The sequence below is a fragment of the Delphinapterus leucas genome, chromosome 2 (genome assembly GCF_059928025.1).
Source record: "Delphinapterus leucas isolate spDelLeu-1000000601 "Yukka" chromosome 2, BTC_Dleu_Yukka2, whole genome shotgun sequence".
NCBI classification, from domain to species: Eukaryota; Metazoa; Chordata; class Mammalia; order Artiodactyla; family Monodontidae; genus Delphinapterus; species Delphinapterus leucas.
Window position 1 is genome coordinate 118,852,602 of NC_143130.1, and position 25,776 is coordinate 118,878,377.

Sequence of the window (25,776 nt, forward strand, 5' to 3'; positions counted from 1 at the left end):
AGAAGAGAACACTTTCAAACTGTATCAGTGAGGCCAGTATTACCCTCATTCCAAAATCAGACAAAAACATTACAAGAAAAGAAAACTACAGACCCATATTCCTTATGAATAAAGACACAAAAATCCTCAACAGAATACTAGAAAACTGAATATGGCAATATATGGCAATATATTAAAAGAATTATACATCATGACCAAGTGGGATTTATCCCAGAATGCAAGATCAGTTCAACATACAAAAATCAATCAATGCAATACACCATATTAATAAAAAGGTCAAAACCTGCGTGATAGTCTCAACAGACAAAGAAAAAGTACTTGACGATAGTCAACATCCCTTAATGATAAAGAAACTCAAAAAGTAATGTCCTCAAACTGATGAAGGGCATCTATGAAAAACCCACACCTAACTTCATACTGACTGGTAAAAGACCAAAAGTTCTACCCTTAAAAACATGAACAAGACAAGGATGTCTGCTTTTGCCACTTTTATTCAACACTGTACAGGAAGTTCTAGCCAAAGAAATTAGACATGAAAATAAATAAAAACCATATACACTATAAAGCGAGAAGCATTACATCTCTATTCACAAATGGTATGATTTTGTATATAAAAAATTCTAAGGAATACACACACAGAAATCTATAAAAGTTAATAAACAAGTTCAGCTAGGTTGAAGAATACAAGATGAATATACAAAATCAATTGCCTTTTTACCCACCACCAATGAATAATTCAAAGTGAAATTAAGGAAACAACTTCATTTACAAAGCATGAGAAGAATAAAATACTTGGGAATAAATCTAACAAAAGAAATGTAACATTTGTACCCTGAAAACTATAAAACATCAGTGAAAGAGACTAAAGAAGATCTAAACTAACTGAAAGACATTCTATGTTCATAGATAGGAAGACACAATATTGTTAAGATAGCAATATTCTCCCAAATATATCTAAAGATTAAATGCAACCTCTAGCAAAATCCCAAGTGGCTCTTTTGCAGAAATTGAAAAGCTGATCCTAAAATTCATAGGAAAACACAGGGGACCCAGAATAATCAAAACAATCTTGAAAAAGAAGAACATCAAAAGGTACCAGCTTCCAGTTATAAAATAAATAAGTCATGGGGAATGTACAGCCTGTGTGACTACAGTTAATACTGTATTACATATTTGAGAAGTGCTAAGAATAGATCTTAAAAGTTGTCACCACAAGAAGAGAAAAATGTTGTAATTATGTATCTGGTGACAAACATCAACTATACAAATATCAAATCATGTTGTACACCTGAAACTAACATAATGTTATGTATCAATAATACCATAATACGTCAACTGAAAAAAAGAGAAGAAAAAGAAGAACAAAGCTGGAGAACTGACACTTTCCAGTTTCTAAGCTTACTACAAATTACAGTGATCAAGATAGGGTGGTGCTGCTATAAGGATAAACATACAGATGAGTGGAATAAAGTTGAGAGTCCAGAAATAAACTCTTACACTGATGGTCAAATGATTTTAAACAAGGGTATTAAGACAACTCAACAGGGGAAAAACAGTTTTTTCAACAAATGGTGCTGTGACAACTGAATATCAATATGCGAAAGAATGAAGCAGGATCACTACCTCATACCATATACAAAAATTAACTCAAAATGGACCAAAGCCCTAAATGTAAAAGCTAAAACTATAAAACTCTTAGAAGAAAACATGATCTTGGACTAGTCAACTGTTTCTTAGATATGACACCAAACTCACAAGAAACAATAAAAAATAAACTGGACTTCATCAAAACTCAGAATTGTTTTGCCTTAAAGGGCACTATAAAAAAAGTGAAAAGACAATCTACAGAATAAGAGAAAATATTTGCAAATTGTATATCTGACAAAAGAAACAATAACCCAATTAAAAATAGGCAAAGGATTTGAATAGACATTTCTCCAAAGGAGGTATACAAATGGTTAATAAGCACACGAAAAGATACTCAACCTCATTAGCCATCAGGGAAATGCAAATCAAAATCAAAATGTGATACCACTACCCATCCACTATGATGACTATACCCAGAAAGACAGACAGTAACAAGTGTTCGGAAATTACAATACCTTCATACATTGCTGGTGGAATATAAATTATGCAGCTACTTTGGAAATGGTTTGGCAATTCCTCAAACAGGTAAATATGGAATTAACATATTACCCAGCAATTCAACTCCTACAACAGTATATACCCAAGAATTGAAAACATATGACCACACAAATGTTCATATCATTATTCATAACAGTAAAAAAGTGGAAACAACCCAAATGGCCATCAACTGATGAAGAGATAAATAAAATATGGTATATCCATAGTTATTATTAAGCCATAAAAAGGAATGAAATACTGTTACATGCTAAAACATTGATGAACCTTGAAAACATCATTAAGTGAAAGAAGCCAGACACAAAAACCACATATTTTGTGATTCCATTTATATGAAACATCTAGAGTGGTCAAATACATAGAGATAGAAGTAAATTAATGGTTGCCAGGGTTAGAGAGTAAGGGGAAATGGGGAGTGACTACTAATGGGTGTAGGTTTCTGTTTTACTGATCTATCTCTTTTAGCCAGCCTAATATTCAACTCCTTGACATCCCAATTTGTGAGATCTGCCAGACCCTATTTGACTAACTAAATCTGAAAGCTAGAACTTCTTGGCTAGTCTGAAAAGAATTAATCTGAAAAGAAACAGAATTAATGGAAATCAGACTGAAAAAATATTTTTTCCTAAATCTAGAAATTGCAAACTGTTATATCACCAATTAGAGATGTTTACTTCAAGCAAATGTACTACCTTCACTTTTACAGAGCCAAAGATTAGCCAGCTCCTAGTATACAACTATTATATAAAATAATGTCTTCTTTGTTTTTTTAATTGAGTAGTCAGTCAATAGGAAAGCAATCAAAATACAGTACTATTAATGTTCTGGATTCAGTTCTATACCTCCAAAATAGAAAATAGTTTCTCAATTCATATCCCTAAACTCAAAGGCATCCTTCTGAATACTGAAAATAGTTAAACATATGCATATTTTAAAATGAGTAAGGGGAAGTAAATACTATTACACTAGGAAAAGAAAATATACTTTAAAACAACAGAGGATAAAAGCAGAATGAGTTAGAATGGGAGAAGTTAATTTTAAACACTGTATAGACCATGCTTCTCAAATTATCTATAAAGGGACAGTTTTTAAAAATTTTTTAAATTCCAATTCAACACAAACCAAAGCTTACAATAAATTACTAGAAAATAAAGTGAAAAGCACCTAGAATGGTCTATACTCTATTCAACGAGACAAGTCCTTAATCACATGATTGGATGTCACAGCATTATCAAATTGAGATAAGCTTCTCAACACCTCAATTTCTGCACTTAACATGTTACAGACCTGTAATAAACAGCCGGTAAACTAGCACCAGTCTGCAGGCTACATTTTGAGTAAGAGTAGTACTGACTGGGAAGGAATGATGCAGAGGTTTTGATGTATAGACTGAGTAGCCTTGATACTGGTACGGGAGGTGAGAAATCTGTTCCTGCAATGAATTCACCAATAAAACATGATTTCAAAAGGTAGAATGATATAGTCAGAGAAGTGGCATAATCTCTACTTCCTAAATTCTCATTAAAACCTGGTTACCAAATCTCATAAATCATCTCCCCACATTATCTCCCACATACTCAATCCTTTCTATTCACCTTGCCATTAAATCGTAATTTCTAGGGTGAGGCCTGATATCTTTATTTTTTAAAAGCTTGGAAGACCACTGCCTTCAACATTCCTGCATTCATAGCTGTGCTCTTATCATTCACCTTCCTCCAAACTGCTCTTCTTTTACTTCTATCTACTGAAATTCTAATAATCTTTCAAGGTACACCTCAAACGACCCAGCTTCATGAAGCTTTCTCCAAGGCCTCTCATTTATATATGATCCTCTGTCTTTAACACTCATAACATGTTTCATATTTGACATGACTCTCTTACTATACCATCAACTTCTTTATTCCTTTGCAGTTGCCCAAAACCTAGCAAAGCACTATATGTAGTTAGTTATTCAAATGGTTGCTCAGATCTATTATTTTCAGATTTTTAAAGAAATAAACAGAAGCAAAGATGAATACTTATTTTTCTTAAAGACAATTTTCAGATTTTCAAAGAAATAAATGGAAGCAAAGATGAATAATCATTTTTCTTAAAGACAATTTACAAGAAATGGCATGATTACAAGAAGCAGCTTACAGTAACAACCAACTTGCCTCTAGAAGGCCCTAAGGACAACTGATGGGAAAAAAAAAAAAAAAAAAGACTGGGAACCTTGAAGCTACTGATTTGAAAAAATTCAGACAATGACAACAAATTTTTGGTAACACAAATACACCTTTTACTAGCTATGCTACTTTAGTTTGGGGTGGTGAAGCAAAGAATAATTTTGCTAAGTGATGCAATTTAAAGATTTCTTTATGTTTATGCAAAATAAAATACCAATAATGAATTTCATTTCCTTTCATTCGTTCAATTCTTTACTTTCCCAAAATATAACTTTTAAATAAGTCTCTCTCTAACTTACCCATTTTTAATAGGTTAAAGACTGAAAATAAAGTACAGAATCTAGACCATTATCAAGTTATTCAGAGGTCTGTACTCTATTTTTTTAAAAAAAACTTTGCTTGACTTTGAATAGGTCATAATATTTGATTCAATTTTATCACCTTTAAGGTTCCAATTAAAATTTGAATGTTTTAAATTCTTCCATAAATTCTGTGCTTCAAATGCATTTTTTTCATGTAATCTTCCAATAATACCTGAGATGTTACTATTTTAATTTTACAGACAGGCAAAGTATCTATAAAGTGTTAAGTAGATAATACAGCTGAGATCAGAACACAGATATTATGACTTTCCCCACTATATCACCCTGCTTACGAGCCATTTAATACTCAAGTTTCCGTGGGGATCAATTACTATTTGCCACACTGGTCTGTTGAAAAAATTAAGTCAGGTAATACATGTGAAATGCTTGGTCCAGAACCTGTCACATATAAATGTTCAAAAATATTAACTCTTATTTCCAATATATGACAGCTGCTTCTATAAAAATGTTTATTCTTTAAAAACTTCCCAAAGATAATGAAGAGATGGAGCCATTATTTATTAAGTAATTATTAGAATGCTAACAATTCCTGAGAATCATAATGTTCAACTAAAGGAATATACCTAAATTCTAAAATCAACCCCCAAATAATATTTAGATTAGTTCAAATTTTTCACTATTCTAAACAACACTGCAGTGATCCTACACACTCATCCACTTACTTCCTTAGAAAAAATACTAAGAGGGACTTCCCTGGTGGCGCAGTGGTTAAGAATCTGCCTGCCAATGCAGGGGACACGGGTTCGAGCCCTGGTCCAGCGAGATCCCACATGCCGCAGAGCAACTAAGCCCGTGTGCCACAACTACTAAGCCTGCACTCCAGAGCCTGCAAGCTACAACTACTGAGCCCAAGTGCCACAACTACTGAAGCCCACGCACCTAGAGCCCATGCTCTGCAACAAGAGAAGCCACCGCAATGAGAAACCTGTGGGCTGCAACGAAGAGTAATCCCTGCTCACCACAACTAGAGAAAGCCTGCACAAAGACCCAACGCAGCCAAAAATAAAATAAATTTATCAAAAAAAAAAAAAAGAAAAAATACTAAGAAATGGAAGTGCTGGTTTCAAAGCATATACATATGTACATTTAAATTTCTGACAGTTAACAAACTGCCCTCTAATTTAGATTCAGCCAGTAATGTATGAGAGAATCTCTTTCCATATTTCATAAATTTTTAACAGTCCATAAATTAAGGAAATTAACTTCTTTAAACGTTGCAAGTGTTTCTTGCAACGTTTGTTCTGTTCGTCTTTTATCTCTGTTAATGATGTGTTTTACTATTAGAAATTTAAAATGTTTTATAAAGGCAAATTTACCAATCATTTTCATGACAATTTCTAACTTTGCTGTGAGTTTTAAGAGTTGTCTTCCTTATCCCAATATTTCAAATATATTTGCTTAATTTGCCTTCCATTTTATACTGAAGAATCAAAATAATGTAGAACAAATTCTGTTATAAGATATAAAGTAGTGATCTATAAATGTTTTTATCCAAATGAACATTCTTTCCTCCTAATCTTTATCTAAACCACCATTTAATGAAGTGGTCACATGTGCTCCTTCTGCAGCAAACAGAAGTCATCCCTTTTAAATTTAACATCCTTTTTAAATGTACCTATTCTTTTTTGGGGTTTTTTTTTGGGGGGGGCACACTGCATAGCATGCGGGATCCTAGTTCCCTGACCAGGGATCAAACCTGCGTCCCCTGCATTGGAAGCACAGAGTCTTAACCACTGGACCACCAAGGAAGTCCCTAAATGTACCTATTCTTGACCATAAAAAAGATGTGCAAATCTTTCTTAGAGAAAATTATAAATTTTTTTATTTACAACCTTTAAGGAAAGCTTGATTAAATAAATGGAGACCCCTTGGGATAGGAAGAATACAGCTGATCCTTGAACAAGACAGGTTTGAACTGCACGAATCCACTTATACATGAATTTTTTTCAATAGTAAATACTACAGCACTACACAATCCACAGTTGGTTGAATCTGTGGAGGCAGAAGCAGGGATATGAACAGCCGACTATAAGTTACACGTTGCTTTTCAACTGTGTGAAGGGTTGGTGCCCCAACACCCATGCTGTTCTAGGGTCAACTGTAGATATACTATAGACGTCAATCTCCTTTAAATTAAACCTATAGATTCAAGGCAATACAATTTTTAAAATCCTAACAATATTATACACAGAATTTAACAAGCTGATTCTCAAATTCATATGGAAAAGCAAAAGGACAAAATACGAATAGATTTATATTAGCCTCCTGTGGCTGCTGTAACACATTAGAGCCACAAACTCAGTATTCTGTTCCATCTCCACATCTCCTTCTCCTCTGTGTCTGTCTACAAGTCAGTTTATTCTGTTAGATTGGGGGGGGGAGTGGGTGGTATATACTTCAAAGATGACATGTTGTTGTGCTCACTAGACATAAGTTTTTTAAAAATTAGATGTTACATAAGGGTCATGAAGATTTCTTTCAGTAACGGTGAAGATTATCTCATAACCTCTGCTGTAATGCCATAAACATTTTTCATGTAATGTCCTATTTTTTTGTTTTTCTTTGTTTTTCTGTTTCACATAGGACAGATTTTAGATTCTGAGCCAGTTTTTTTGCACAGGTCCTTCAGGTAACCCAAGGATCCTTTCTGATCAGAATACTGACTTTAAACGTTTTTTCTACCATTCTTAATTGAAAGGAAGTTACTCACAGAAGAGCAACTTCGCTCTCCTCATACCTAATATATTCATTCATGAACTACATAATATTTACTAAGCACGTTTCATATGCCAGGCACTATGCTGAGTCTAGGGATATGAAGTTAAAGAGACATGCTTCTACTCTCCAGAAGGCTTAAGATACAGGCATGCAAATAAGTAATTACACTGTAATAAATAACCAAATTACTAGAAGTAAGTAGGAAAAGTCCCTATACCTACCAGATGATAGAGAAGACTTCACCAAAGCTCTACAGATTTTCCCCTGAGACTGAAGGAAGAGTAAAAGCTTTCAGGTATAAGTATGATTTTCTTCCCCTGCTTTTTCTTTAATACAATTACCATCTTACATAATATAGTATTAGGTGCCTTCTTAATAGCATCTGATCTACTTTCTCACTGCACCAGTGGGCTTCCTAGAATACAATTCTTATTATCACTCGTATTCATGTAATACTGCTCTTACGTGAAGTATACCTAACTCATGGTTGGACCATAATTAATGGATAGTGGTATTTTCTAAAAATGCATTAATGCACACATCCAAACCATATTAAGTTTTCAATTTACAGTTCATACAAAGTCTACTTCCTTTCTATAGTAGTTATCGCTCCAGACTGCAGTTTTGAAATCCAATAAGTGGGATTATTATTTTGTTGTTGATACTTCTTTCTTTCTTCCCCCTTCCTTCCTCCCTCTTATTCTTTCTTTCTTAATAAGAAGGTTAAAAGAAATGGGTTATTAATGACAGTACAGTAAATAACATTAGCAAAAGCACAGGCATCACAGAAAGTGATGTCTCATTCAGTATTACTGAAATGTAAAATACCAGAGAGGGTTAACAAGAGGTTAAAGAAGATAATGTGACTAAGGTAAATTTATTTTTCTTTTTCTACCACATTGTCAAAGATGAAAGTTTCATGTCTTAGTAACCTGGAGATGACGATGCCATTTACACAAATAGAAAAAAAAGAAAGAATGAAAACAATTTAGATTGTGTAGACATTTGATCTTAGAAAGAATAGATCTAACAAACATACTAATCGCCTATTTTTCTATTTTCTCCAAAATCTATTTCTACTGCATGATCCTTCTAAAAGACACATTAAACAATATATGAACATACATATATATACAAATTGTGATTGAATTTAGAATCCAGAAAAAACAATGTTTTAACCAAAAAAAAAGAAAGAAAGAAAGAAAAAAGTATGCTTTCTTTTCTAGGACACTGAAAACTTATAACCCAACATGTTTCTCTTTTCACTTTGGCTGCCAGGAAATCTAAGAATCAAATTCAATGCCTTATAGCTATAATCAGCTCATCTCTGGAAACTGATAATGTTACCTTTAAGTAATGGCTCTTCAGTTGCTTGTTTTATCACTAATTGTTCTATTCCACATTTTATTCAGTCCTATAAGCTATGCAAAATTCTTTGGATGCAATAAAATCCTTAATGAAAGAAACGTTAATGCAAAAATGGCTTACGATATTTTGAAACAGCTTGTTTTACTAAGCAAATTAATCAGTAATATTGTTTATGTAAATAAGCTGCTCAGTAAATTGCTTCTTCATAAATACACAAAGATAAAACATTTCAATGAAGTCAAATTAATTTTTTAAATCAGTAAGAGTGAAATTAAAGACTATAAAGAGTTTATACAAATTAAAGAATATAGTCTAATGACATGTATATAGGATTACTTGCTAACTTTGCCCATCAAATCCTAAGAACGTATTCAAGTATCAAGTTAGTTTATTTTTATAGGCAGTTTACACTTCACAATGACTCCTACACATTTTCAGATTTCCAGGCATATCCGTTCCAAGTTAATCTATACCACTTTCAAGTTATTTACTTAATGAACATATATGGTACTTGTTTCTTTTATACATTACTTTTTATATCTAATGAACACTAGGTTATTTTTTTCTAAGATATTTTATTTTTCTAAGATATTTTAATCTGATTTTCTTTCTGAAAACATTAATATATTCAGATTGGAGAACAATTAGATATTTTTCAGATATAATCAATAATCAACTGATCATAAATTTCTTCTCAGAATGTAAAAAAGTAAAAATATGGGGGCCGAGTTGCTTTGTATGAAGCCAATTTTCAGTCTCATTCGTTTAAGAGAACCTCTTATTATCCGCATCTGATGTCCAGTGTCTTGAAAATTGTTGTTTATGTTTCAGGGGTTTTTTTGTTCTTTTGTTTGTCTGTTTCAAGCAGGTACGAACATCAGATAAGGAAAGTCATTCCTGACATATGGCAAACAAACGAGGTATACCTTCAGCTACTCCAGTTTAATATCTTAAGAGTTTCCAGCCCATGGTGAGAGGAAAGGGAATCCAGGTAGAGCCAGTGGAATCCAGGAGTTGAGAAAATGAGCTGATAGTGCAAGGAAACCAAGGTAATTAGAGTCCACAGGACAGAGCACCAAAGAGGAGAGAGCTGTATACAGTGAGATCCTCGAAGACTGGAGAGGGTTCTCTTTCAGTATGATCATAAATACTTGCAAGGAAACTTCCCAAGACAGGAAAAAGTACTATGTGAGAGAATATGAGAGAACAGTACCAGATACTCACATAAGCTGGGGAACAGCGCCTGTTCCCAAGAGTGGGGCTACAAAAAATCCCTCATACCTGTGGGCACTGAATAGAATACTCAGGAAGGTATTGCCTCACAGTAGGTAATAATCACCCCTAGATGGATCCACTCAACAAACCCTAAAAGCAAGACCTGAAATGATTAAACTGTTTTCAAGTAATTTAACTGCATCCCAGTAAAAAGCTCAAGAATTTACAGGAATACAAAAATATCCAGAAGCTAAGAAGGTAAAATTCAAATATGAGACATCCAAAGATTACTCAGCATACAAAGAAGCAAGAAAACAACCCAGGATGAGAAGAATAATCAACTGATGGAACTGACCCAGAATAGATAGAGATGTTAGAATGAGCAGAGGATATTAAGTTATTTTACTTGTATTCCACATGTTCAAGAAGCTAAGAAGATATACAGACAATATAATTTTATACACACACACACACACAAAATGAACTAGATAAAAACTACATCTGAGATGAAAACTAAACTAGTGGGATTAATGGCAGGTTGCATGTAGCAGAAGAGACTAGTGAATTTGAAGAGTAGAAATAGGAACTACTCAAGATAAAACAGAAGAATCTAAAAAAGTGAAAAGAATATCAGTTCTTTTCCAAAAGCTATGAGTCCCTCCAATATACTAATAATACTTCCTAATATATGAACCTGATATTAATACTGTTTAATATACTAATAAATGAAATAAAAGAATAAATAAATAAAAGTAGGGAGGGGAGAAATAACTGGGGGAAAATGTCCAAAAATTTTCCAAACTTTATGAAAACTCTAAACCCACAAATCTAAGAATCTTGATGAACCCCATGGCAAGAAATATTGAGAAAACTGCACCATGGCACATCATAATCAAACTGCTCAAAACCAATGATGAAGAGAAAATCTTAAAAGCATCCAAAAAAATTAATTATATATATAAAAATTATATATATATATATATATATAAATTATATATATAGATATACATACAGAGTAAGACAAAGATGACAGCAGACCTAGGGCCCCAGCGCCCGGGCCATGGCAGCGGCGGTGGCGGGAGCTGCTGTCTAAGCAGCGGCTGCGGACCGAGTGAACTCGGCCGGGGAGCCCGGGCACCGGGAGAGGCGCTGTGGTGGCGGGAGCGCAGACGGCTGGAGACTGCCTACCTCTCCTCCTCCCCAGCGGTGGAGCCCTCGTAGGGGGTCTGTGCCCGGTCACCATGACGACGCTGACGAATGCCCAGAATAAAAGCAAAACGTGGGAACTGAGGCTGTATGAGCTCCACCGGACCCCTCAGATGTGCCAGAGAGGTAGAGCAAGTATTACTATATTCATTTGAAAGATAGTAAACAGGCTGAAATTACCTTCCCCGCTCCTCAGTTCCGCATGATAGGTCAGTGCATGTAAGACTCACCTTCAGAGTTTATTAAAAATGGAATTCCCGCTGGCCCCTACCTGTAACATTGCGATACAGTAATGGGATGGGACCCTAGAATCTTCATTTTTAACATGCATCCTAGGGGATTCTTATATAGGTAGTACCAGGACTGCACTGTAAGAAATTCTGTTGACCAAGTAAGTCTTCCACAGATGGAAAATCTGTGCCATGCCCTAGGCCTATCACCATATCTCAGATCCTCCTATTCCAAAGCTCCTACTCTTAGAATTCCCAATTTCCTCAAGTGGCCAACGTGAGGTACCCAGATTCTGACATCTCACTATTTCTCAAGACTCCAAGTTCATGGACCACTTGTTTCTAAAACCCCTTTGCCCCCAACCCACCCAACTGCCTTTCCACTCATCGACACCTCCAGGAAGCCATCATGGATGGCACATAGATTGCAGTTTCCCCTCAGTCGCTGCATTCAGAGGTCATGTGCCCCATCTGCCTGGACATGCTGAAGAATACGATGACAACCAAGGAGTGCCTCCACCGATTCTGCTCTGATTGCACTGTCATGGCCCTGCGCAGCGGGAACAAGGAGTGCCCTACCTGCGGAAAGAAGCTGGTATCCAAGCGGTCTCTGCGGCCAGACCCCAACTTCGATGCTCTGATCTCTAAGATCTACCCCAGCCGGGAGGAATATGAGGCCCACCAAGACAGGGTGCTCATCCGCCTCAGCCACCTGCACAACCAGCAGGTGCTGAGCTCCAGCACTGAGGAGGGGCTGCGCATGCAGGCCATGCACAGGGCCCAGCATGTGAGATGGCGGATGCCTGGGTCAGATCAGACCACAACAATAAGTCACGGGCAATGAGAACCGGGGGAGGGAGAGGGGGATGGAGAGGTCGTGAGCTCAGACTCCGCCCCTGACTGTGCCCCAGGCCCTGCTCCCAAGCGACCCCATAGAGGAGGCGCTGGGGGAGCAGTGTAGGGACAGAGGGAGGTGGCACTGGTGGGGTGGGTGGAGGTGCCGGTTCTGAAGACTCTGGTGACCGGGGAGGGACCCTGGGAGGAGGAACCTTGGTCCCCACCAAGCCCTCCTGGGGCTTCCAGTCCCCCAGAGCCAGGTGGAGAAACTGAGCTCGTGTTCCAGCCCCACCCCCTGCTCGTGGAGAAGGGAGAATACTGCCAGACTAGGTATGTGAAGACAACTGGGAATGCCACAGTGGATCATCTCTCCAAGTACTTGGCCCTGCGCACTGCCCTCGAACGGAGGCATCAGCAAGAGGCAGGGGAGCCAGGAGGGCCTGGAGGGGGCGCCTCTGACGCTGGAGGACCTGATGGGGGAGGCAGGGAGGGTGGGGGTGCCAGAGGAGGTGACAGTCTGAAGAGCCTGCCTTGCCCAGTCTGGAGGGTGTCAGCGAAAAGCAGTATACCATCTACATCGCCCCCGGGGGTGGAGCTTTCGTGACACTGAATGGCTCGCTGACCCTGGAGCTGCTGAATGAGAAGTTCTGGAAAGTGTCCCAACCACTGGAGCTCTGCTATGCCCTCACCAAGGATCCAAAGTAACCCCGCAAGGGGACAGCCAGAGGATGGGGACCATGGGGTGTCCTTGAGTCCTGGCCCACCACCCAGCTTCTTTGTCCCCCAGAGTCCCCCAGCCCGGCCAGCCAGCAAGAGGACACAAATGAGGACAAGTGGCTTTTATACAATTATCTACATCAGATTCTTCTATATTGTACAGAGTGGGGCCTGCGCCCCCATCTACTGACTTTTCTGTTGCCCCCAACCTCCCATCCATGCAAGATGTTGGGAAGGGTGAAGAGCCCTTCCCTTCATGCCCTTCTACCAACAACAACAAATTTGCTTTTTTTCCTCTTCTGGGAGGGAAAAAAAAAAAAAGATAACAGCAGACTTCTTATCAGAAACAATGCAAGCAAAAAGACAGTGGAGTAAAATCTTTCAAGGACAAAGGAAAAAAGCCATCAACCAAGAATTCTAATCGTAGCAAAACATCTTTCAAAAAAGAAGGAAAAATAAAGACTTTTTAACATAAACAAAAGCATAAGGAATCCATCACCAGCAGACCATCATTACAAAACAAATGTTAAAGGAAATCCTTCCAACAAAAACAAACTGATGCTGGCTGGCTGGAAATATCTATCTCTGCAAAGGAATGAAGAGCGCGCGAAATGGTACCACATGGGTAAATATATATCTTTTTCCTCATTATTTAAAAGTATCTAAAAGATAACTGCTTGCTTAGACAAAACAATTGCAGGGTTTACAAGATGTATCAATATAAGTAAATGTATGACCAGAAAAGTATAAAGGCTGGGAAGAGAAATTGAAGTACACTCTGTAAAGTTCTTACACAACACAAGAAGTGGTAGAATATCACTTAATAGTAAGTAGACTCTGGGAAGTTGAAGATATATAAATCATACTATAAATCATATAGCAACAACTAAAATAAAAGATTATAGCTAATAAGACAAAGACATTTTTAAAAAATCATAAATGTATTCAACTAATATAAAAAAAGGGAAAACAGAAAACTAAGAAAAGATAAGCCAAATAGAAAACAGCAAGATAACAGACACAAACTTAAATCAAACTCAAACAAATCAATAATGACTTTAAATGTATGTCATCCAGATCTAAATGGCAAGTTATCGGTCTGAATCTGAAATGAACAATTACAAGTAATGAGACTAAATCAGTAATCAAAAACCTCCTAACAAAGAAATGTCCAGAACCAGATGGCTTCACTGGTGAATTCTGTCAAACATTTAAAGAATTCATACCAATCTTTCTCAAACTCTTTTCCATATAATGGAAACAGAGGGAGTACTTCCAAACTCATTTTGCAAAGCTAGCATTACCCTGATAACATAACCAGACAAAATCACTACAAAGAAAAAAAAAAAAAAAAAGAAAAGAACGTTACAGGCCAATATACCTGGAAAACATAGATCCTTAACAAAACATTGGCAAACCAAACGCAACAATATATTAAAAGGATCATAACCATGATTAAGCGGGATTTATTCCAGGCATGCAAGAATGGTTCAAACATCACAAATTAACCAATGTGATTCACAGATTAACAAAATGAAGGTTAAAAGTCATATGATCATCTCAACAGACACAGAAAAAGCATTTTAAAAAAACTCAACATCACATTCATAATAAATACTCTCAACAAACTGGGTATAGAGGGAATGTACTGCCACATAATAAAGGTCATATATGACAAGCCTACAGCTAACATCATATTCAATGGTGAAAAGCTGAAAGAGCAAGGTGCCCACTCTCATTACTCCTATTCAACACAGTATTGGAAGTCCTGGCCAGAGCAATTTGGCAAAAGAGGCAAGAAAAAGAAAAAATAAAAGCCACCAAAATCTGAAAGGAAGAAGTATACCTGTTTCTATTTGCACATGACATGATCTTATAATATAGAAAACCCTAAAGTCTCCACTAGAAAACTATCAGACTAATAAATGAATTCAGTACAATTACACAATACAAAATCAACATACAAAAATCAGTTGTGTGGAAATGTAAATTTGCGCAGTCACTATGAAAAATAGTATAAAGGTTCCTCAAAAAGTTAACAATAGAGGGACTTTCCTGGCAGTCCAGTGGTTAAGACTCCACGCTACCACTGCAGGGGGCATGGGTTTGATCCCTGGTTGGGAAACTAAGATCCCACCTCAGGCAGCGTGGCCAAGAAATTAAAAAAAAAAAAAAAAATGTCAAAAAAAAAAGGGGAACTTACCTTGTGACGCAGTGGTTAAGAATCCACCTGCCAATGCAGAGGACACAGGTTCAATCCCTGGTCCAGGGAGATCCCACATGCCACGGAGCAACTAAGCCCACATGCCACAACTACTGAGCCTGCGCCCTAGAGCCCACAAGCCACAACTAGTGAGCCCACAAGCCACAACTACTGAAGCCCACATGCCTAGAGCCTGTGCTCCGCAACAAGAGAAGCCACCGCAATAAGAAGCCCACGCACCACAACGAAGAGTAGCCCCCACTTGCCGCAACTAGAGAAAGCCCACGCACAGCACTGAAGACCCAACACAGCCAAAAATAAATAAATAAATTTTTTTTAAAAAATTAACAACAGAACTACCACATGATCCAGCAATTCTACTTCTGGGTATATACCCAAAGGAGACGAAACCACTACTTTGAAGAGATATCTGCACTCCCATGTTCAGTGCAGCATTATTTACAACAGCCAAGAGATGGAAACAACCTAAGTGTCTGGCAACAGATGAATGGATAAAGAAAATGTGATATATACTCATTTGTATGGACATGTATATGTCCATACAAAGGAATATTATTCAGTCAAAAAAAAAGAAGAAAATCCTGTCATTTGCTACAGCATAGGTAGACTTTGAGGGCATCATGCTAAGTGAAATAAGACAGGACAGAGAAAGACAAATATTGTATGATCTCGCTTATATGTGAAATTTAAAGACAGCAAACTCATAGAAACAGAGAACAGAATGGTGGTTGAGGCAGGATGTAGGGGTGGGGAAAATGGGTGAAAAGAGTGAAAAGGTATAAATTTTTAGTTATAAGATAAATAAGTTCTGGGGATATAATGAACAGCACAGTGACAAAGAAAAAAAAAGTCATCCAACATCTCAATTTAAAGGCCGAGATTCTTAGATTAGAATAAAAATTAAGACTCAAATATATACTGCCACCAAGAAATCCACTTTATATAAAGAAACAAATAGATTAAAAATACAGGAAAATATATATTAGTCAATGAAAGCAGAAGTCTATATATTACTATCAAAGTAGATTCCAGAGCAAAGACTATTACCAAGGTTAAAGATATCATTTCATAATGCTAAAGAACTCAATTTATCAAGAGGAAATAATAACCCTAAATGTTTAGACACCTAATAACAGAGCTTCAAAATACATTAAGCAAAATCTGATAGAACTCAAAAAGAAATAGACAAACACCCAATTACGGTCAGAAATTTCAGCCCCCCCCCGTCAATAATTTGTAAAAACAAGGAGACAAATTCAGCAAGGATATAGGAGACCTGAACAATACTATCAAACAACTTATCCTGACATTATTCAAACACTCAACCCACCAAAAGCAGAATATATACTGTTTTCAAGCGAATATGGAACATCCATCAAGTTAAAACATATTCCTGTCAAATTTCGATAAATTTTAAAGAATTCAAGTCATAAAACATATGTTTTCTGACTATAATGAAATCAAATTAGAAATCAATAACAGAAAGCTATCAGGATAATCCACCAATATTTGAAGCTAAAAAACACACTTGTATGGATCAAAGAAGAAATCAAAAGGGAAGTTACAACACATTTTGGACCTAGCTGTAAATGAAAATACAAAATACCATAATTTGTGGGATGCTGTTTAGGGGAAAATTTATATCACCGAATGCCTACATCAGACAGAAAAAGGTCTCAAATCAATAACCTCAGTTTACACTTCAAGAGGCTACAAAAAGAGCAAATTAAACTAAGACTAAGCAGAAAAAGGGAATAATAAAGACCAAAGCATAAATCAATGAAATAAAAACAGAAAAACAGAGAAAAATCAATGAAGCCACAAACTGGTCCTTCTAGACGATCAATAAAAGAGATAAGCCTCCAGCCAGAGTGATCAGGAAAGAAAAACAAATTAGGAATAAGAGGGGTGACATCATCACAGATTCTATAGATATCAAAGGACAATAACAGAGCATTATGAACAACTTTATACCTATAAATTTGACAACTTATATGAAATTGGAAAATCCCTTGAACGATACAAACTACCAATGTTCTCTCAAGAAGAAACAGATAACCTGAACAGCCCTCTATCTATTAAAGTAGTTAAAAACCTTCCCTCAAAGAAAACTCCATATCTAGATGGCTTCATTGGTGAATTCTACCAAACATTTAAGGAAAAAAAATGATACCAATTTTACATGAACAATTCCAGAAAACTGAAAAGAAAGGAATGCTTCTCAATTAATATTATGAGGCTAACATTACCTGTTATAAAAAAGCAAAAACATTACAAGAAAAGTACAGACCAATATCCCTCATAAACATAATTACAAAATTACAAATGTTTTAGAGTATCAAATCCAACAATATATAAAAATGACATATCACAATCAACTTAGGTTTGCAGAGGATTGCAGAGTTGATTTAACACTTGAAAATCCATGACTATAATTTATCACATTAACAGAATGAAAAAAATTTAAAAACCTGTTAACCTCAATAGAAACAGAAAAAGCACTTGACATATCTAGTATCTATTCTTGATGAAAACTCTCAGCAAACTAGAAAGAGAATAAAACTTTCTCAACATGACAAAGGGCATCTATAAAAAACCTACAATTAACATCATATTGTATGGTAAAAAACTGATCACTTTACCCTTAAGATCAAGAAAAACACAAGGATGTCCACTCTCACCACTTCTATTCTACACTGTGCTAGAGATTCCAATAAGTTCAAGACAAGAAAAAGATATAAAGGCATCCAGGTTAAAAAGAAGCAAGACCATCTTTATTCACAGACAATGAGATCATGTATGTAAAAAACAAAAAATCCCATGAAATCTATAAAATACTAATAAGTGCGTTTAGCAAGGTTTCAGGATACAAGCTCAATATATGAAAATCAACTGCATTTCCTTTTACTAGCAATCAGAAATAGTCATGAAGGGGCTTCCCCGGTGGTGCAGTGGTTAAGAGTCTGCCTGTCAGTGTGGGGCACACGGATTCGATCCCTGGTCTGGGAAGATCCCACATGCCGCAGAGCAATTAAGCCCATGCGCCACAACTACTGAGCCTGAGTTCTAGAGCCCGCAAGCCACAACTACTGAGCCCACGCGTCTAGAGTCCGTGCTCGGCAACAAGAGAGGCCACCTCAATGAGAGGCCCACGTAACACAACGAAGAGTGGCCCTCGCTCACCACAACTAGAGAAAAGCCCGCGTGCAGCAACGAAAACCCAACGCAGCCAAAAATAAAATAAATAAAATAAATTTTTTTTAAAAATGGTCATGAAGATATCATTTACAACGGTATCAAAAGTAGAAAATATTTAGGGATAAGTGACAAAAGATGTGTAAGACCTGTAGATTAAAAAGTATAAAATGCTGCTAGAGAAATTAAAGAAGCCCTATATAAAATGAAGAAACATACCTTGTTCATGAGTCAGAGAATTCAATATTGTCAATTTTTCCCAAAGTGACCTACAAATTCATCACAATCCCGATCAAAACCCCAGCAAGAATTTGTTTGTTTGTTTATTTATTTATGAGAAACTGACAAGCTAATTTTAAAACCCATAAGGGAAGGTAAAGGACCTGGCATAGCTCCCTCCCACCACTCCAAAAAAACACAAACCTTTGAAAAAGAAGAACAAAGTTGGAGGGACAACACCATCTAATTTCAAGATTTATTATCAAGTTACGGTAACAACAACAAAAAAAGCCACTGTGGTACAGGCATCAACACAGACAAACAGATCACCAGAACAAAACAGAGTCCCAAAATAGAACCATACATATATAGAAAACTGAGTTTTGGAAAAAGTACAAAGGCAATTCAGTGGAGAAAGGGCAGTCATTTTCAACAAATGGTGCTGGAAAATTTGGATATCCATATGCAAAAAAATAAACTTCAATCCATACCTCAAACCATATTTGCAGAGTTAACTCAAGATGGATCACAGACCTAAATATAGATCCTAAAATTTTAAAACTCTAGAAGAAAACATAGGAGAAAATTTTTGTGACCTTGACTTTGGGCAAAGATTTCAGATACAACACCAAAAGCATGAACCATAAAAGAAAAACTTGATACATTGACTTTATCAAAATTAAGAATTCCTACTCCTTCTAAGGAAATAATAGAATTAAAAGACATCCAAAGACTGGGGGAAAAAAAAATCTTTGCAAATCATGTATCTGATAAAGTACTTGTATCCAGAATATATACAGAATTTTCAAAACTAAATAAGAAAGCAAAAAAACTCAATTTAAAAATAGGTGAAAGATTTGAACTTGATTTCATCAAAGAAGTTATACAATGGCAAATTAAGCACATGAAAAGAAGCTCAATGTTATTAGATATCAGGGAAACACTAATTATATCCACTACATAACTTATTATAGTGGCTGACAAGAGAAAGAAATACCATACCAAGTGGTGTTGGTGCATTTGTGGAGGAACTAGAACTCTCACACACTGCTTGTAAGGATGTAAAATGGTAAAAATACAAAAAACAGTATATCAGCTTCTAAAAAGAAACATACAACTGCCATAGGATCCATCCATGCCATTCCTAAGTATTTATTCCAAGAGAAAAGAAAGCATATATCTATATAACACGTACATCTCACAGCAGTTTTATATGGAATAGTCCAAAACTGAAAACCCACATGTCCATCAACATGTGAATGGGATAATCAAATTATAACATATCCATACAATGGAATATTACTCAGCAATAAGAGCAAAGTACTATAGACACGCCACCACAAAACAAATAGAGGAATTTCAAAGTATGCTGAGTAGAAGAAACCAATCAAAAAAGAGTAAATACTGTTAATTCCACATATATATAAAATACAAACTAATGTAGAGGAGAGCAGATCAGTGGTTGCCCAGGGAAGGGGTATGATGGCAGGCAAGTAAGGGTGAGAGGAAGGGATTACAAAGGGGCAAAAGGAAACTTTGGGAGGTTACAGATATATTTATTTTCTTGATTGTCTACGTTCCTAATCTTGATTGTCATGATGGCTTCACAAGGTATATGTATGTCAAAAATATGTATATGTATAGGTATATGTATGTACTCAATTACCCCAATGTTCATAGCAGCATTATTTACAATAGAAACAACCTAAGTGTCCATCAATGGATGAAAGGATAAAGAAGATATGGTGTATATACACAATGGAATGCTACTTAGCCATAAAAAAGAATGAAATATTGCCATTTGTAGCAACATGGGTGGACTTGGAGGGTATTATGCTAAGCAAAATAAGTCAAAGAAAGACAAATACTGTATGATATCACTTATATGTGGAATCTAAAAAATACAAGAAAACAGTGAATATAACAAAAACAGCAGCCTCAAAGATATAGAGAACAAGTGGGGAGAGGGAAGTCACCAGTGGGGAGAGGGAAGGCAGGAGGTGCAATATAGGGGTAGGGGATTAAGAGGTACAAACTACTGTGCATAAAATAAGCTAAAAGGATATACTGTACAACATGGAGAATATAGCCAATATTTTATAACTATAAATGGAGTATAACCTTTAAAAATTGTGAATCACTGTATTTTACACCTGTAACTTATATAATATTGTACATCACCTGTACTTCAATTTTTGAAAAAGCATTCAATTATATGCTTTAAATATGTGTGATTTATTTTCTGTCAATTACACCTCAATAAAGCTACTAAAAAGAATGATCCAACAATAATCAATATATTTATTAGCTAATAAGTGCTTATCTTTTTTTTTAAGTTGGGAAGACTGAACTGTTACCTTGCCATACAAGAAAATTATCAATAACATTTACTCAATATCCACTTCATGCCGAGAATTATGTTAGCCATTTAGTTAGATACCAAGTTACCTGCTAACTTACTATCATTATCTTAAGGCCATTAATTGTAAAAAAAACCCCAAAAAACAAAGGGGGCAGGGGGAGAGGTCAACATGAAACTTCAGCAACTAGACAAGGCCTTATTTCTATTTTTTAATAATTCTAACTTCCAGTTCCTAAAAATCAAACACACAGCAATATCAATAAATACAGTAGATTTAAATCTAAATCCTCCAAGTTCTATAAATTCATCTGGAATTGTCCTTTAGTGGGAACACATGCCAGGACAAAGGCTTACACCAGATGTTTAAATTATGTTCTCATATATTGGGATGCACTGAATTCTATAAATACCCTGAGTGAATGGCAGTTCCATTTAAAGGTTAAAAATACAGTTTAGATGGGACCAAACAAAAGTCAAAATCCTGTGTAATTGGTGATGCCCCATTATTCTGCAAACTAGTTTCCTCACAGTGTTTACTTTATGTAAAACCTGCACTTAACTTGCAAAAAGGATCTGAAGTGGCTCTCCCATCTGCAAAATGGGAGAACTCTAAGACACCTTTCACTCTTTGCCATTCTACTCTCTCCCACTCATTTTCTTAGGAATCACATTAATCATATTTCAAACAAAGTAACTGTAACCACTTAAAGATACAGAATATTTTATTCAATTAATTAATATGTTAGAACCAAGTGCAGGATTTGGAGGTCCAACTGTTTTTGTTCTATATTTTGACAAGGTTTACCTCAGCATCACTGACATCTGAAGCTAGAATATTGTTGTGAGGGATTATCCTGTGCGTTTCAAGATGTTTAGCAGCATACCTGCTACCCACTAGATGCCAGTAGCACCTCTCTCCAATTGTGACAACCGAAAGTGTCTCCAGACATTCTCACTGTCCCCAGGGGAGCAAAACTGTCCCTGGTTGAGAATTACTGTTCTAAAATGAGTGCAGTAATCTCTCCGTATGGACCTCCTCCACTCACGGGGCAGGGAGTATCTGAAAGCACAAAGTCCTCCATTTGAAGGTTCATAAGGATATTTTAAATGTTTATGTACAGTATATGCTCCATTTAAAAATAAATAAAATAAATTTCTAAAAAGCAAAGGGTTTTTTTAAAAAAAAACTATTGTTTTGTTTTCAAACTGAGAAATCTAGGCACTACAAAATATCTGATATGTATGACCTCTTAATTTAGACCACGTCTCCAGGGTGGAAAAAAAACTTCTATGCCAAAGAAGTATATATGAACTATTTCTTAACCATTCCATAACTAAAGAACTGTGGCAGTTAATTTAGGAAATGTCAATACTCTATTGGAACTCAACTTTATAGCTCTGCCATTACCCAGCCTACAGTTTGTCCCAAGTAGGTATCAAATTCCATTAAGTCTTCAATTTCAAACTGCCATTATCTGTGATAAATCTCCTACATCCACACATTAACTTTCCCTGTCTCAGTCTCCTAGCCAAATTTTTCTTCAACAGCTTAACTCTCAAATAGAATTTAAATAAAAAGATGACAATCTCAACTATATTTAGAAGATTTATATTTTCTTGAAAAAATCTTTTTACATTGCTAAACTGGATTTAACTGCTTTCTTACTATTCCACAGGAATAAACACAATTTACTTGTGATATAGATTTGCTGCCATCAATGTAGAAAGAGTAAAAATCAAACTGGAGACATGAAATCTGGGTTCCAGTTCTGGCTCTGCCTCCTAGTAGCGGGATGACCACTTAACATTCCCAAACTTCAACTTTCTCATTTGTAAAAAATGGAGGATAATAATTTAACTAACTCTAGAGTTATTGTGAGGATTAATTATAATTTATGTGAAGTCATTCTGTAAACAGTAAAGTACCATACAAATGTTAGGTATTGGTGTTAATCCTGTTGGTATGAGTAAACCATATAGTAGAGAAACATGCACCTCAAATAAAAGACATGTCACTGAATAAACGTCATTTTTCGAAACGAACATTCTTTAGGATGAGAGCCTGAGATGATAAACTCTCAACTAGGATTCAGGCATCTGGGTTCTAAACTCAGTTCTGCCATTAACTCTCTGCATCAACAAAGGCAAACTAACTTTCCTCTTCACCTCAGATTTCATCTAAAAAGATCCAAGTATTGGACCAGTTGCTCCATAAGTATTATTACAGCCCTTACCAGCCCGAGAAATGACCAAGCGTCCAAAAAATTCCTTTAACACCATATCCACAACTCAAAGAGCAGTTTGGTCGGCCAGCAAAACAGAGGGCAACAGACGGTAAGAAAATTTTAATTAAAAATAGAATTCTATATAATTCTCGAAAAGCAAAGGAAGCTATAAACTACCTTGTTTTCTATAATTAATAATAGTTCCACCTCTAAATGATAGTAATTATGAACAAGGTGCATTAACAAGGGCGGGTCTCTTTCCCACAAGCTTTTTGGGAGCCACCCATTTCCCAAAGAGGTATAACTGCTTCCTCTTTGCTCTCCTTAGCCAAGAAACTTGAAAGATTAAGGCTTATATTGTCTGAGATTTTTTTTTTTTTTCATTTCACTTGGGTGGGGATGGCGGTAGTCATCTGACAAACATATCCTATAAACACCATTATCCGCAACACCAAGTCTCCCGAAAGACTAAAAATAATCTAAGTCTTTAGAGTAATAAGTGTTTTTTTAAAAGAGTTCGGGTTGTTAACTCAAAATGAGAAAACCCCGTGTTAGTGTGACTAGTGCTTGCCAACTGCCAAGGGTTCCCTTCCCCAAATTATCCGCCCTCCCGCGTCTCTGCAGAGGCGACGCCTCGCCCTCTACTCCCGCATCGCGCCAGGGCGGAGGGAGAGACCCCAGGGGCTCCCAGGAGAGGGAAGGCCGGACAAACCAGGCCTCCAGGCGCCACCACCCCTCGCCCCTCACCGATGACAATGCGCAGGTGCTTGAGGCGGGTCAGCGCGTCCTTCTTGGTGTCCAGCACCTTCTGGGTAGACTTCTTCACGTCTCCGTGCGGCTTCTTGGAGAACATCCTGCCTCCGCCACGGCCGACTCCGGCCCCCTCCCGGCCCGGTCCCGGAGGCGGCAAGTGGAGGGAATGGGCGGGGGGAGACTAGCGTGAGCAGCTCATTCACTCCCCAGCCTTGCGGGCCCCGGCGCGGCCGACTCCTCCCAGATCCAGGCCAGTGCCGCCACCTCCACCCGCCTCGCGCGGCGGCTGTAAAGCACCTTCGGCTCCGGCTCCAATATGGCGGCTCCCCTCTCCCAGCCCTGCACGGAGCAAAGGAGACCCAAGCGGGTCGACCGCCTTCGCCGCCGCCGCGGCCGCCGCTCGCCGCCACAGGCCGGGTCCCGGTACCCAGGACCCGGAGCCGCGGAGGTGGGGCTCTCGGCGGCAGCGGCACCACTCCTCTCTCCCTGAGGCCCCCTTAAGGTTAAAGATTCTTTAGCAGCTTAGACTCTGTAGAGGCCGACACAGAGACTGAGCGTGCTGATGGGTTTCACGACTTTGCCGTCGGTGGCGAATGGTCCCCGTGGCAACCGCCTTCTGACGTCAAGGGTTCTTGACGTCATGCCAGCGTGAGATCACGCGTGACATTACCCCGCTTTGGTTTCCTGTGCAAGCAGCCAGAGGAGGAGCCCGAGAAAGTCAGGGAAGATAATTCCTGCGTGCGCTTTTGTAAGCCTAGTGACTCTTAGACAAGCTCCCCGAGTAGTTTTTGTGTTTTAAAAGTCCTCCGCCTGTCTCTGCTGTTTACTATGTAAATTAAGAAATAACTTAAGAACATAGCACCAAAACAGATGTGCAATATATTTTAGGTGCCAATTCTGAAGGTTTTGGTAGTAACACCCCTTCATTTCCTTAAATTGAGTTTTGTTTAAAGGATTTTTGTTTGTTTTGCAAAGTGATGATTTACAATTTACTGTAGTATAGAGACTTGTAGGGTTACAGTACATCCTCTTGGTAAAAATTATCTTGCACAAATAAATGAATTCTCCCAAAAGCATGCTGTAACAGAGAGAAAAATTACAGGGAAAAGAAATCTGAATAACTTTAAGCGTTAATTTTCTTGATATGTAGAGTTCACAAATCCAGGAGAAAATTGCTAAGGTACAGGTAGAAAAGTTAGTAAGGACATGAAAAAAAAAATCACAGAAGTCTATACTCAACTAAAATGTGAAAAATGTTCACACTCACGGATAATTTTTAAAAATCAGATTAAAACAATGTTTCTTTTTAAACAAATTTTAAACAGCTTTATTGAGGTATACCTGATATACAATAAACTGCACATTTTCGAATTTTACAGTTTGGTAAGTTGGACATTTGCATACATCCATGAAAACATAAGCACAATCAAAATATTGATCACGAAGGGGCCTCTTGCCCCTTTGTAATCCTTCCCTTCCACCACCCCACCTCTGGTGCACCAGCAACCACTGATCTGCCTTCTGTCACCCGGAATTTGCATTTTCTAGAGTTTTATAGACGTGTAAGCATACAGTATATGCTTTTTGTCTGGCTTCTTGTGCTCAATATAGTTTAATTTTTAATAATGAAATATTTTATCAGTCAAAATAGGAAAGTTTGTTTTTAAATTAGCCATCGTACTGCTGGTAAAGGCAGCAGCAGACACTCCTATTGCTTGCTAGAAGGAAGCAGTAATTACTACAAAATTTGGCATTATGTATCAAGACACTTAAAAATGTTTATATATACCTTGATTCATTAGTTTCACGTTTAGAAC

General features: G+C 37.0%; 1 protein-coding gene and 1 pseudogene across 7 annotated transcripts in view; one reads left to right on the plus strand and one right to left on the minus strand.

Annotated features, from left to right (window-relative positions):
* The window catches only part of RALGAPA1 (Ral GTPase activating protein catalytic subunit alpha 1), a 228,532-nt gene extending 204,015 nt beyond the window's left edge, over nt 1–24,517 (minus strand). For 5 of the 7 annotated variants that reach the window (XR_016392164.1, XM_022570707.3, XM_089907598.1 and 2 more), the window contains exon 1: nt 23,954–24,516. Coding sequence is in view for 6 of the 7 variants with exons in the window: in XM_022570707.3 (XP_022426415.2) it covers nt 23,954–24,059 (106 nt within the window). In the remaining variant the exon portion in view is untranslated. Of the gene's footprint in view, nt 1–23,953 lie in introns of all 7 variants that reach the window. The other 2 variants (XM_089907599.1, XM_022570714.3) reach the window with 2 other exon arrangements.
* On the plus strand, nt 11,218–14,222 carry LOC115803646 (E3 ubiquitin-protein ligase RING1-like; annotated as a pseudogene).
* Nucleotides 24,518–25,776: the final 1,259 nt, after the last annotated feature.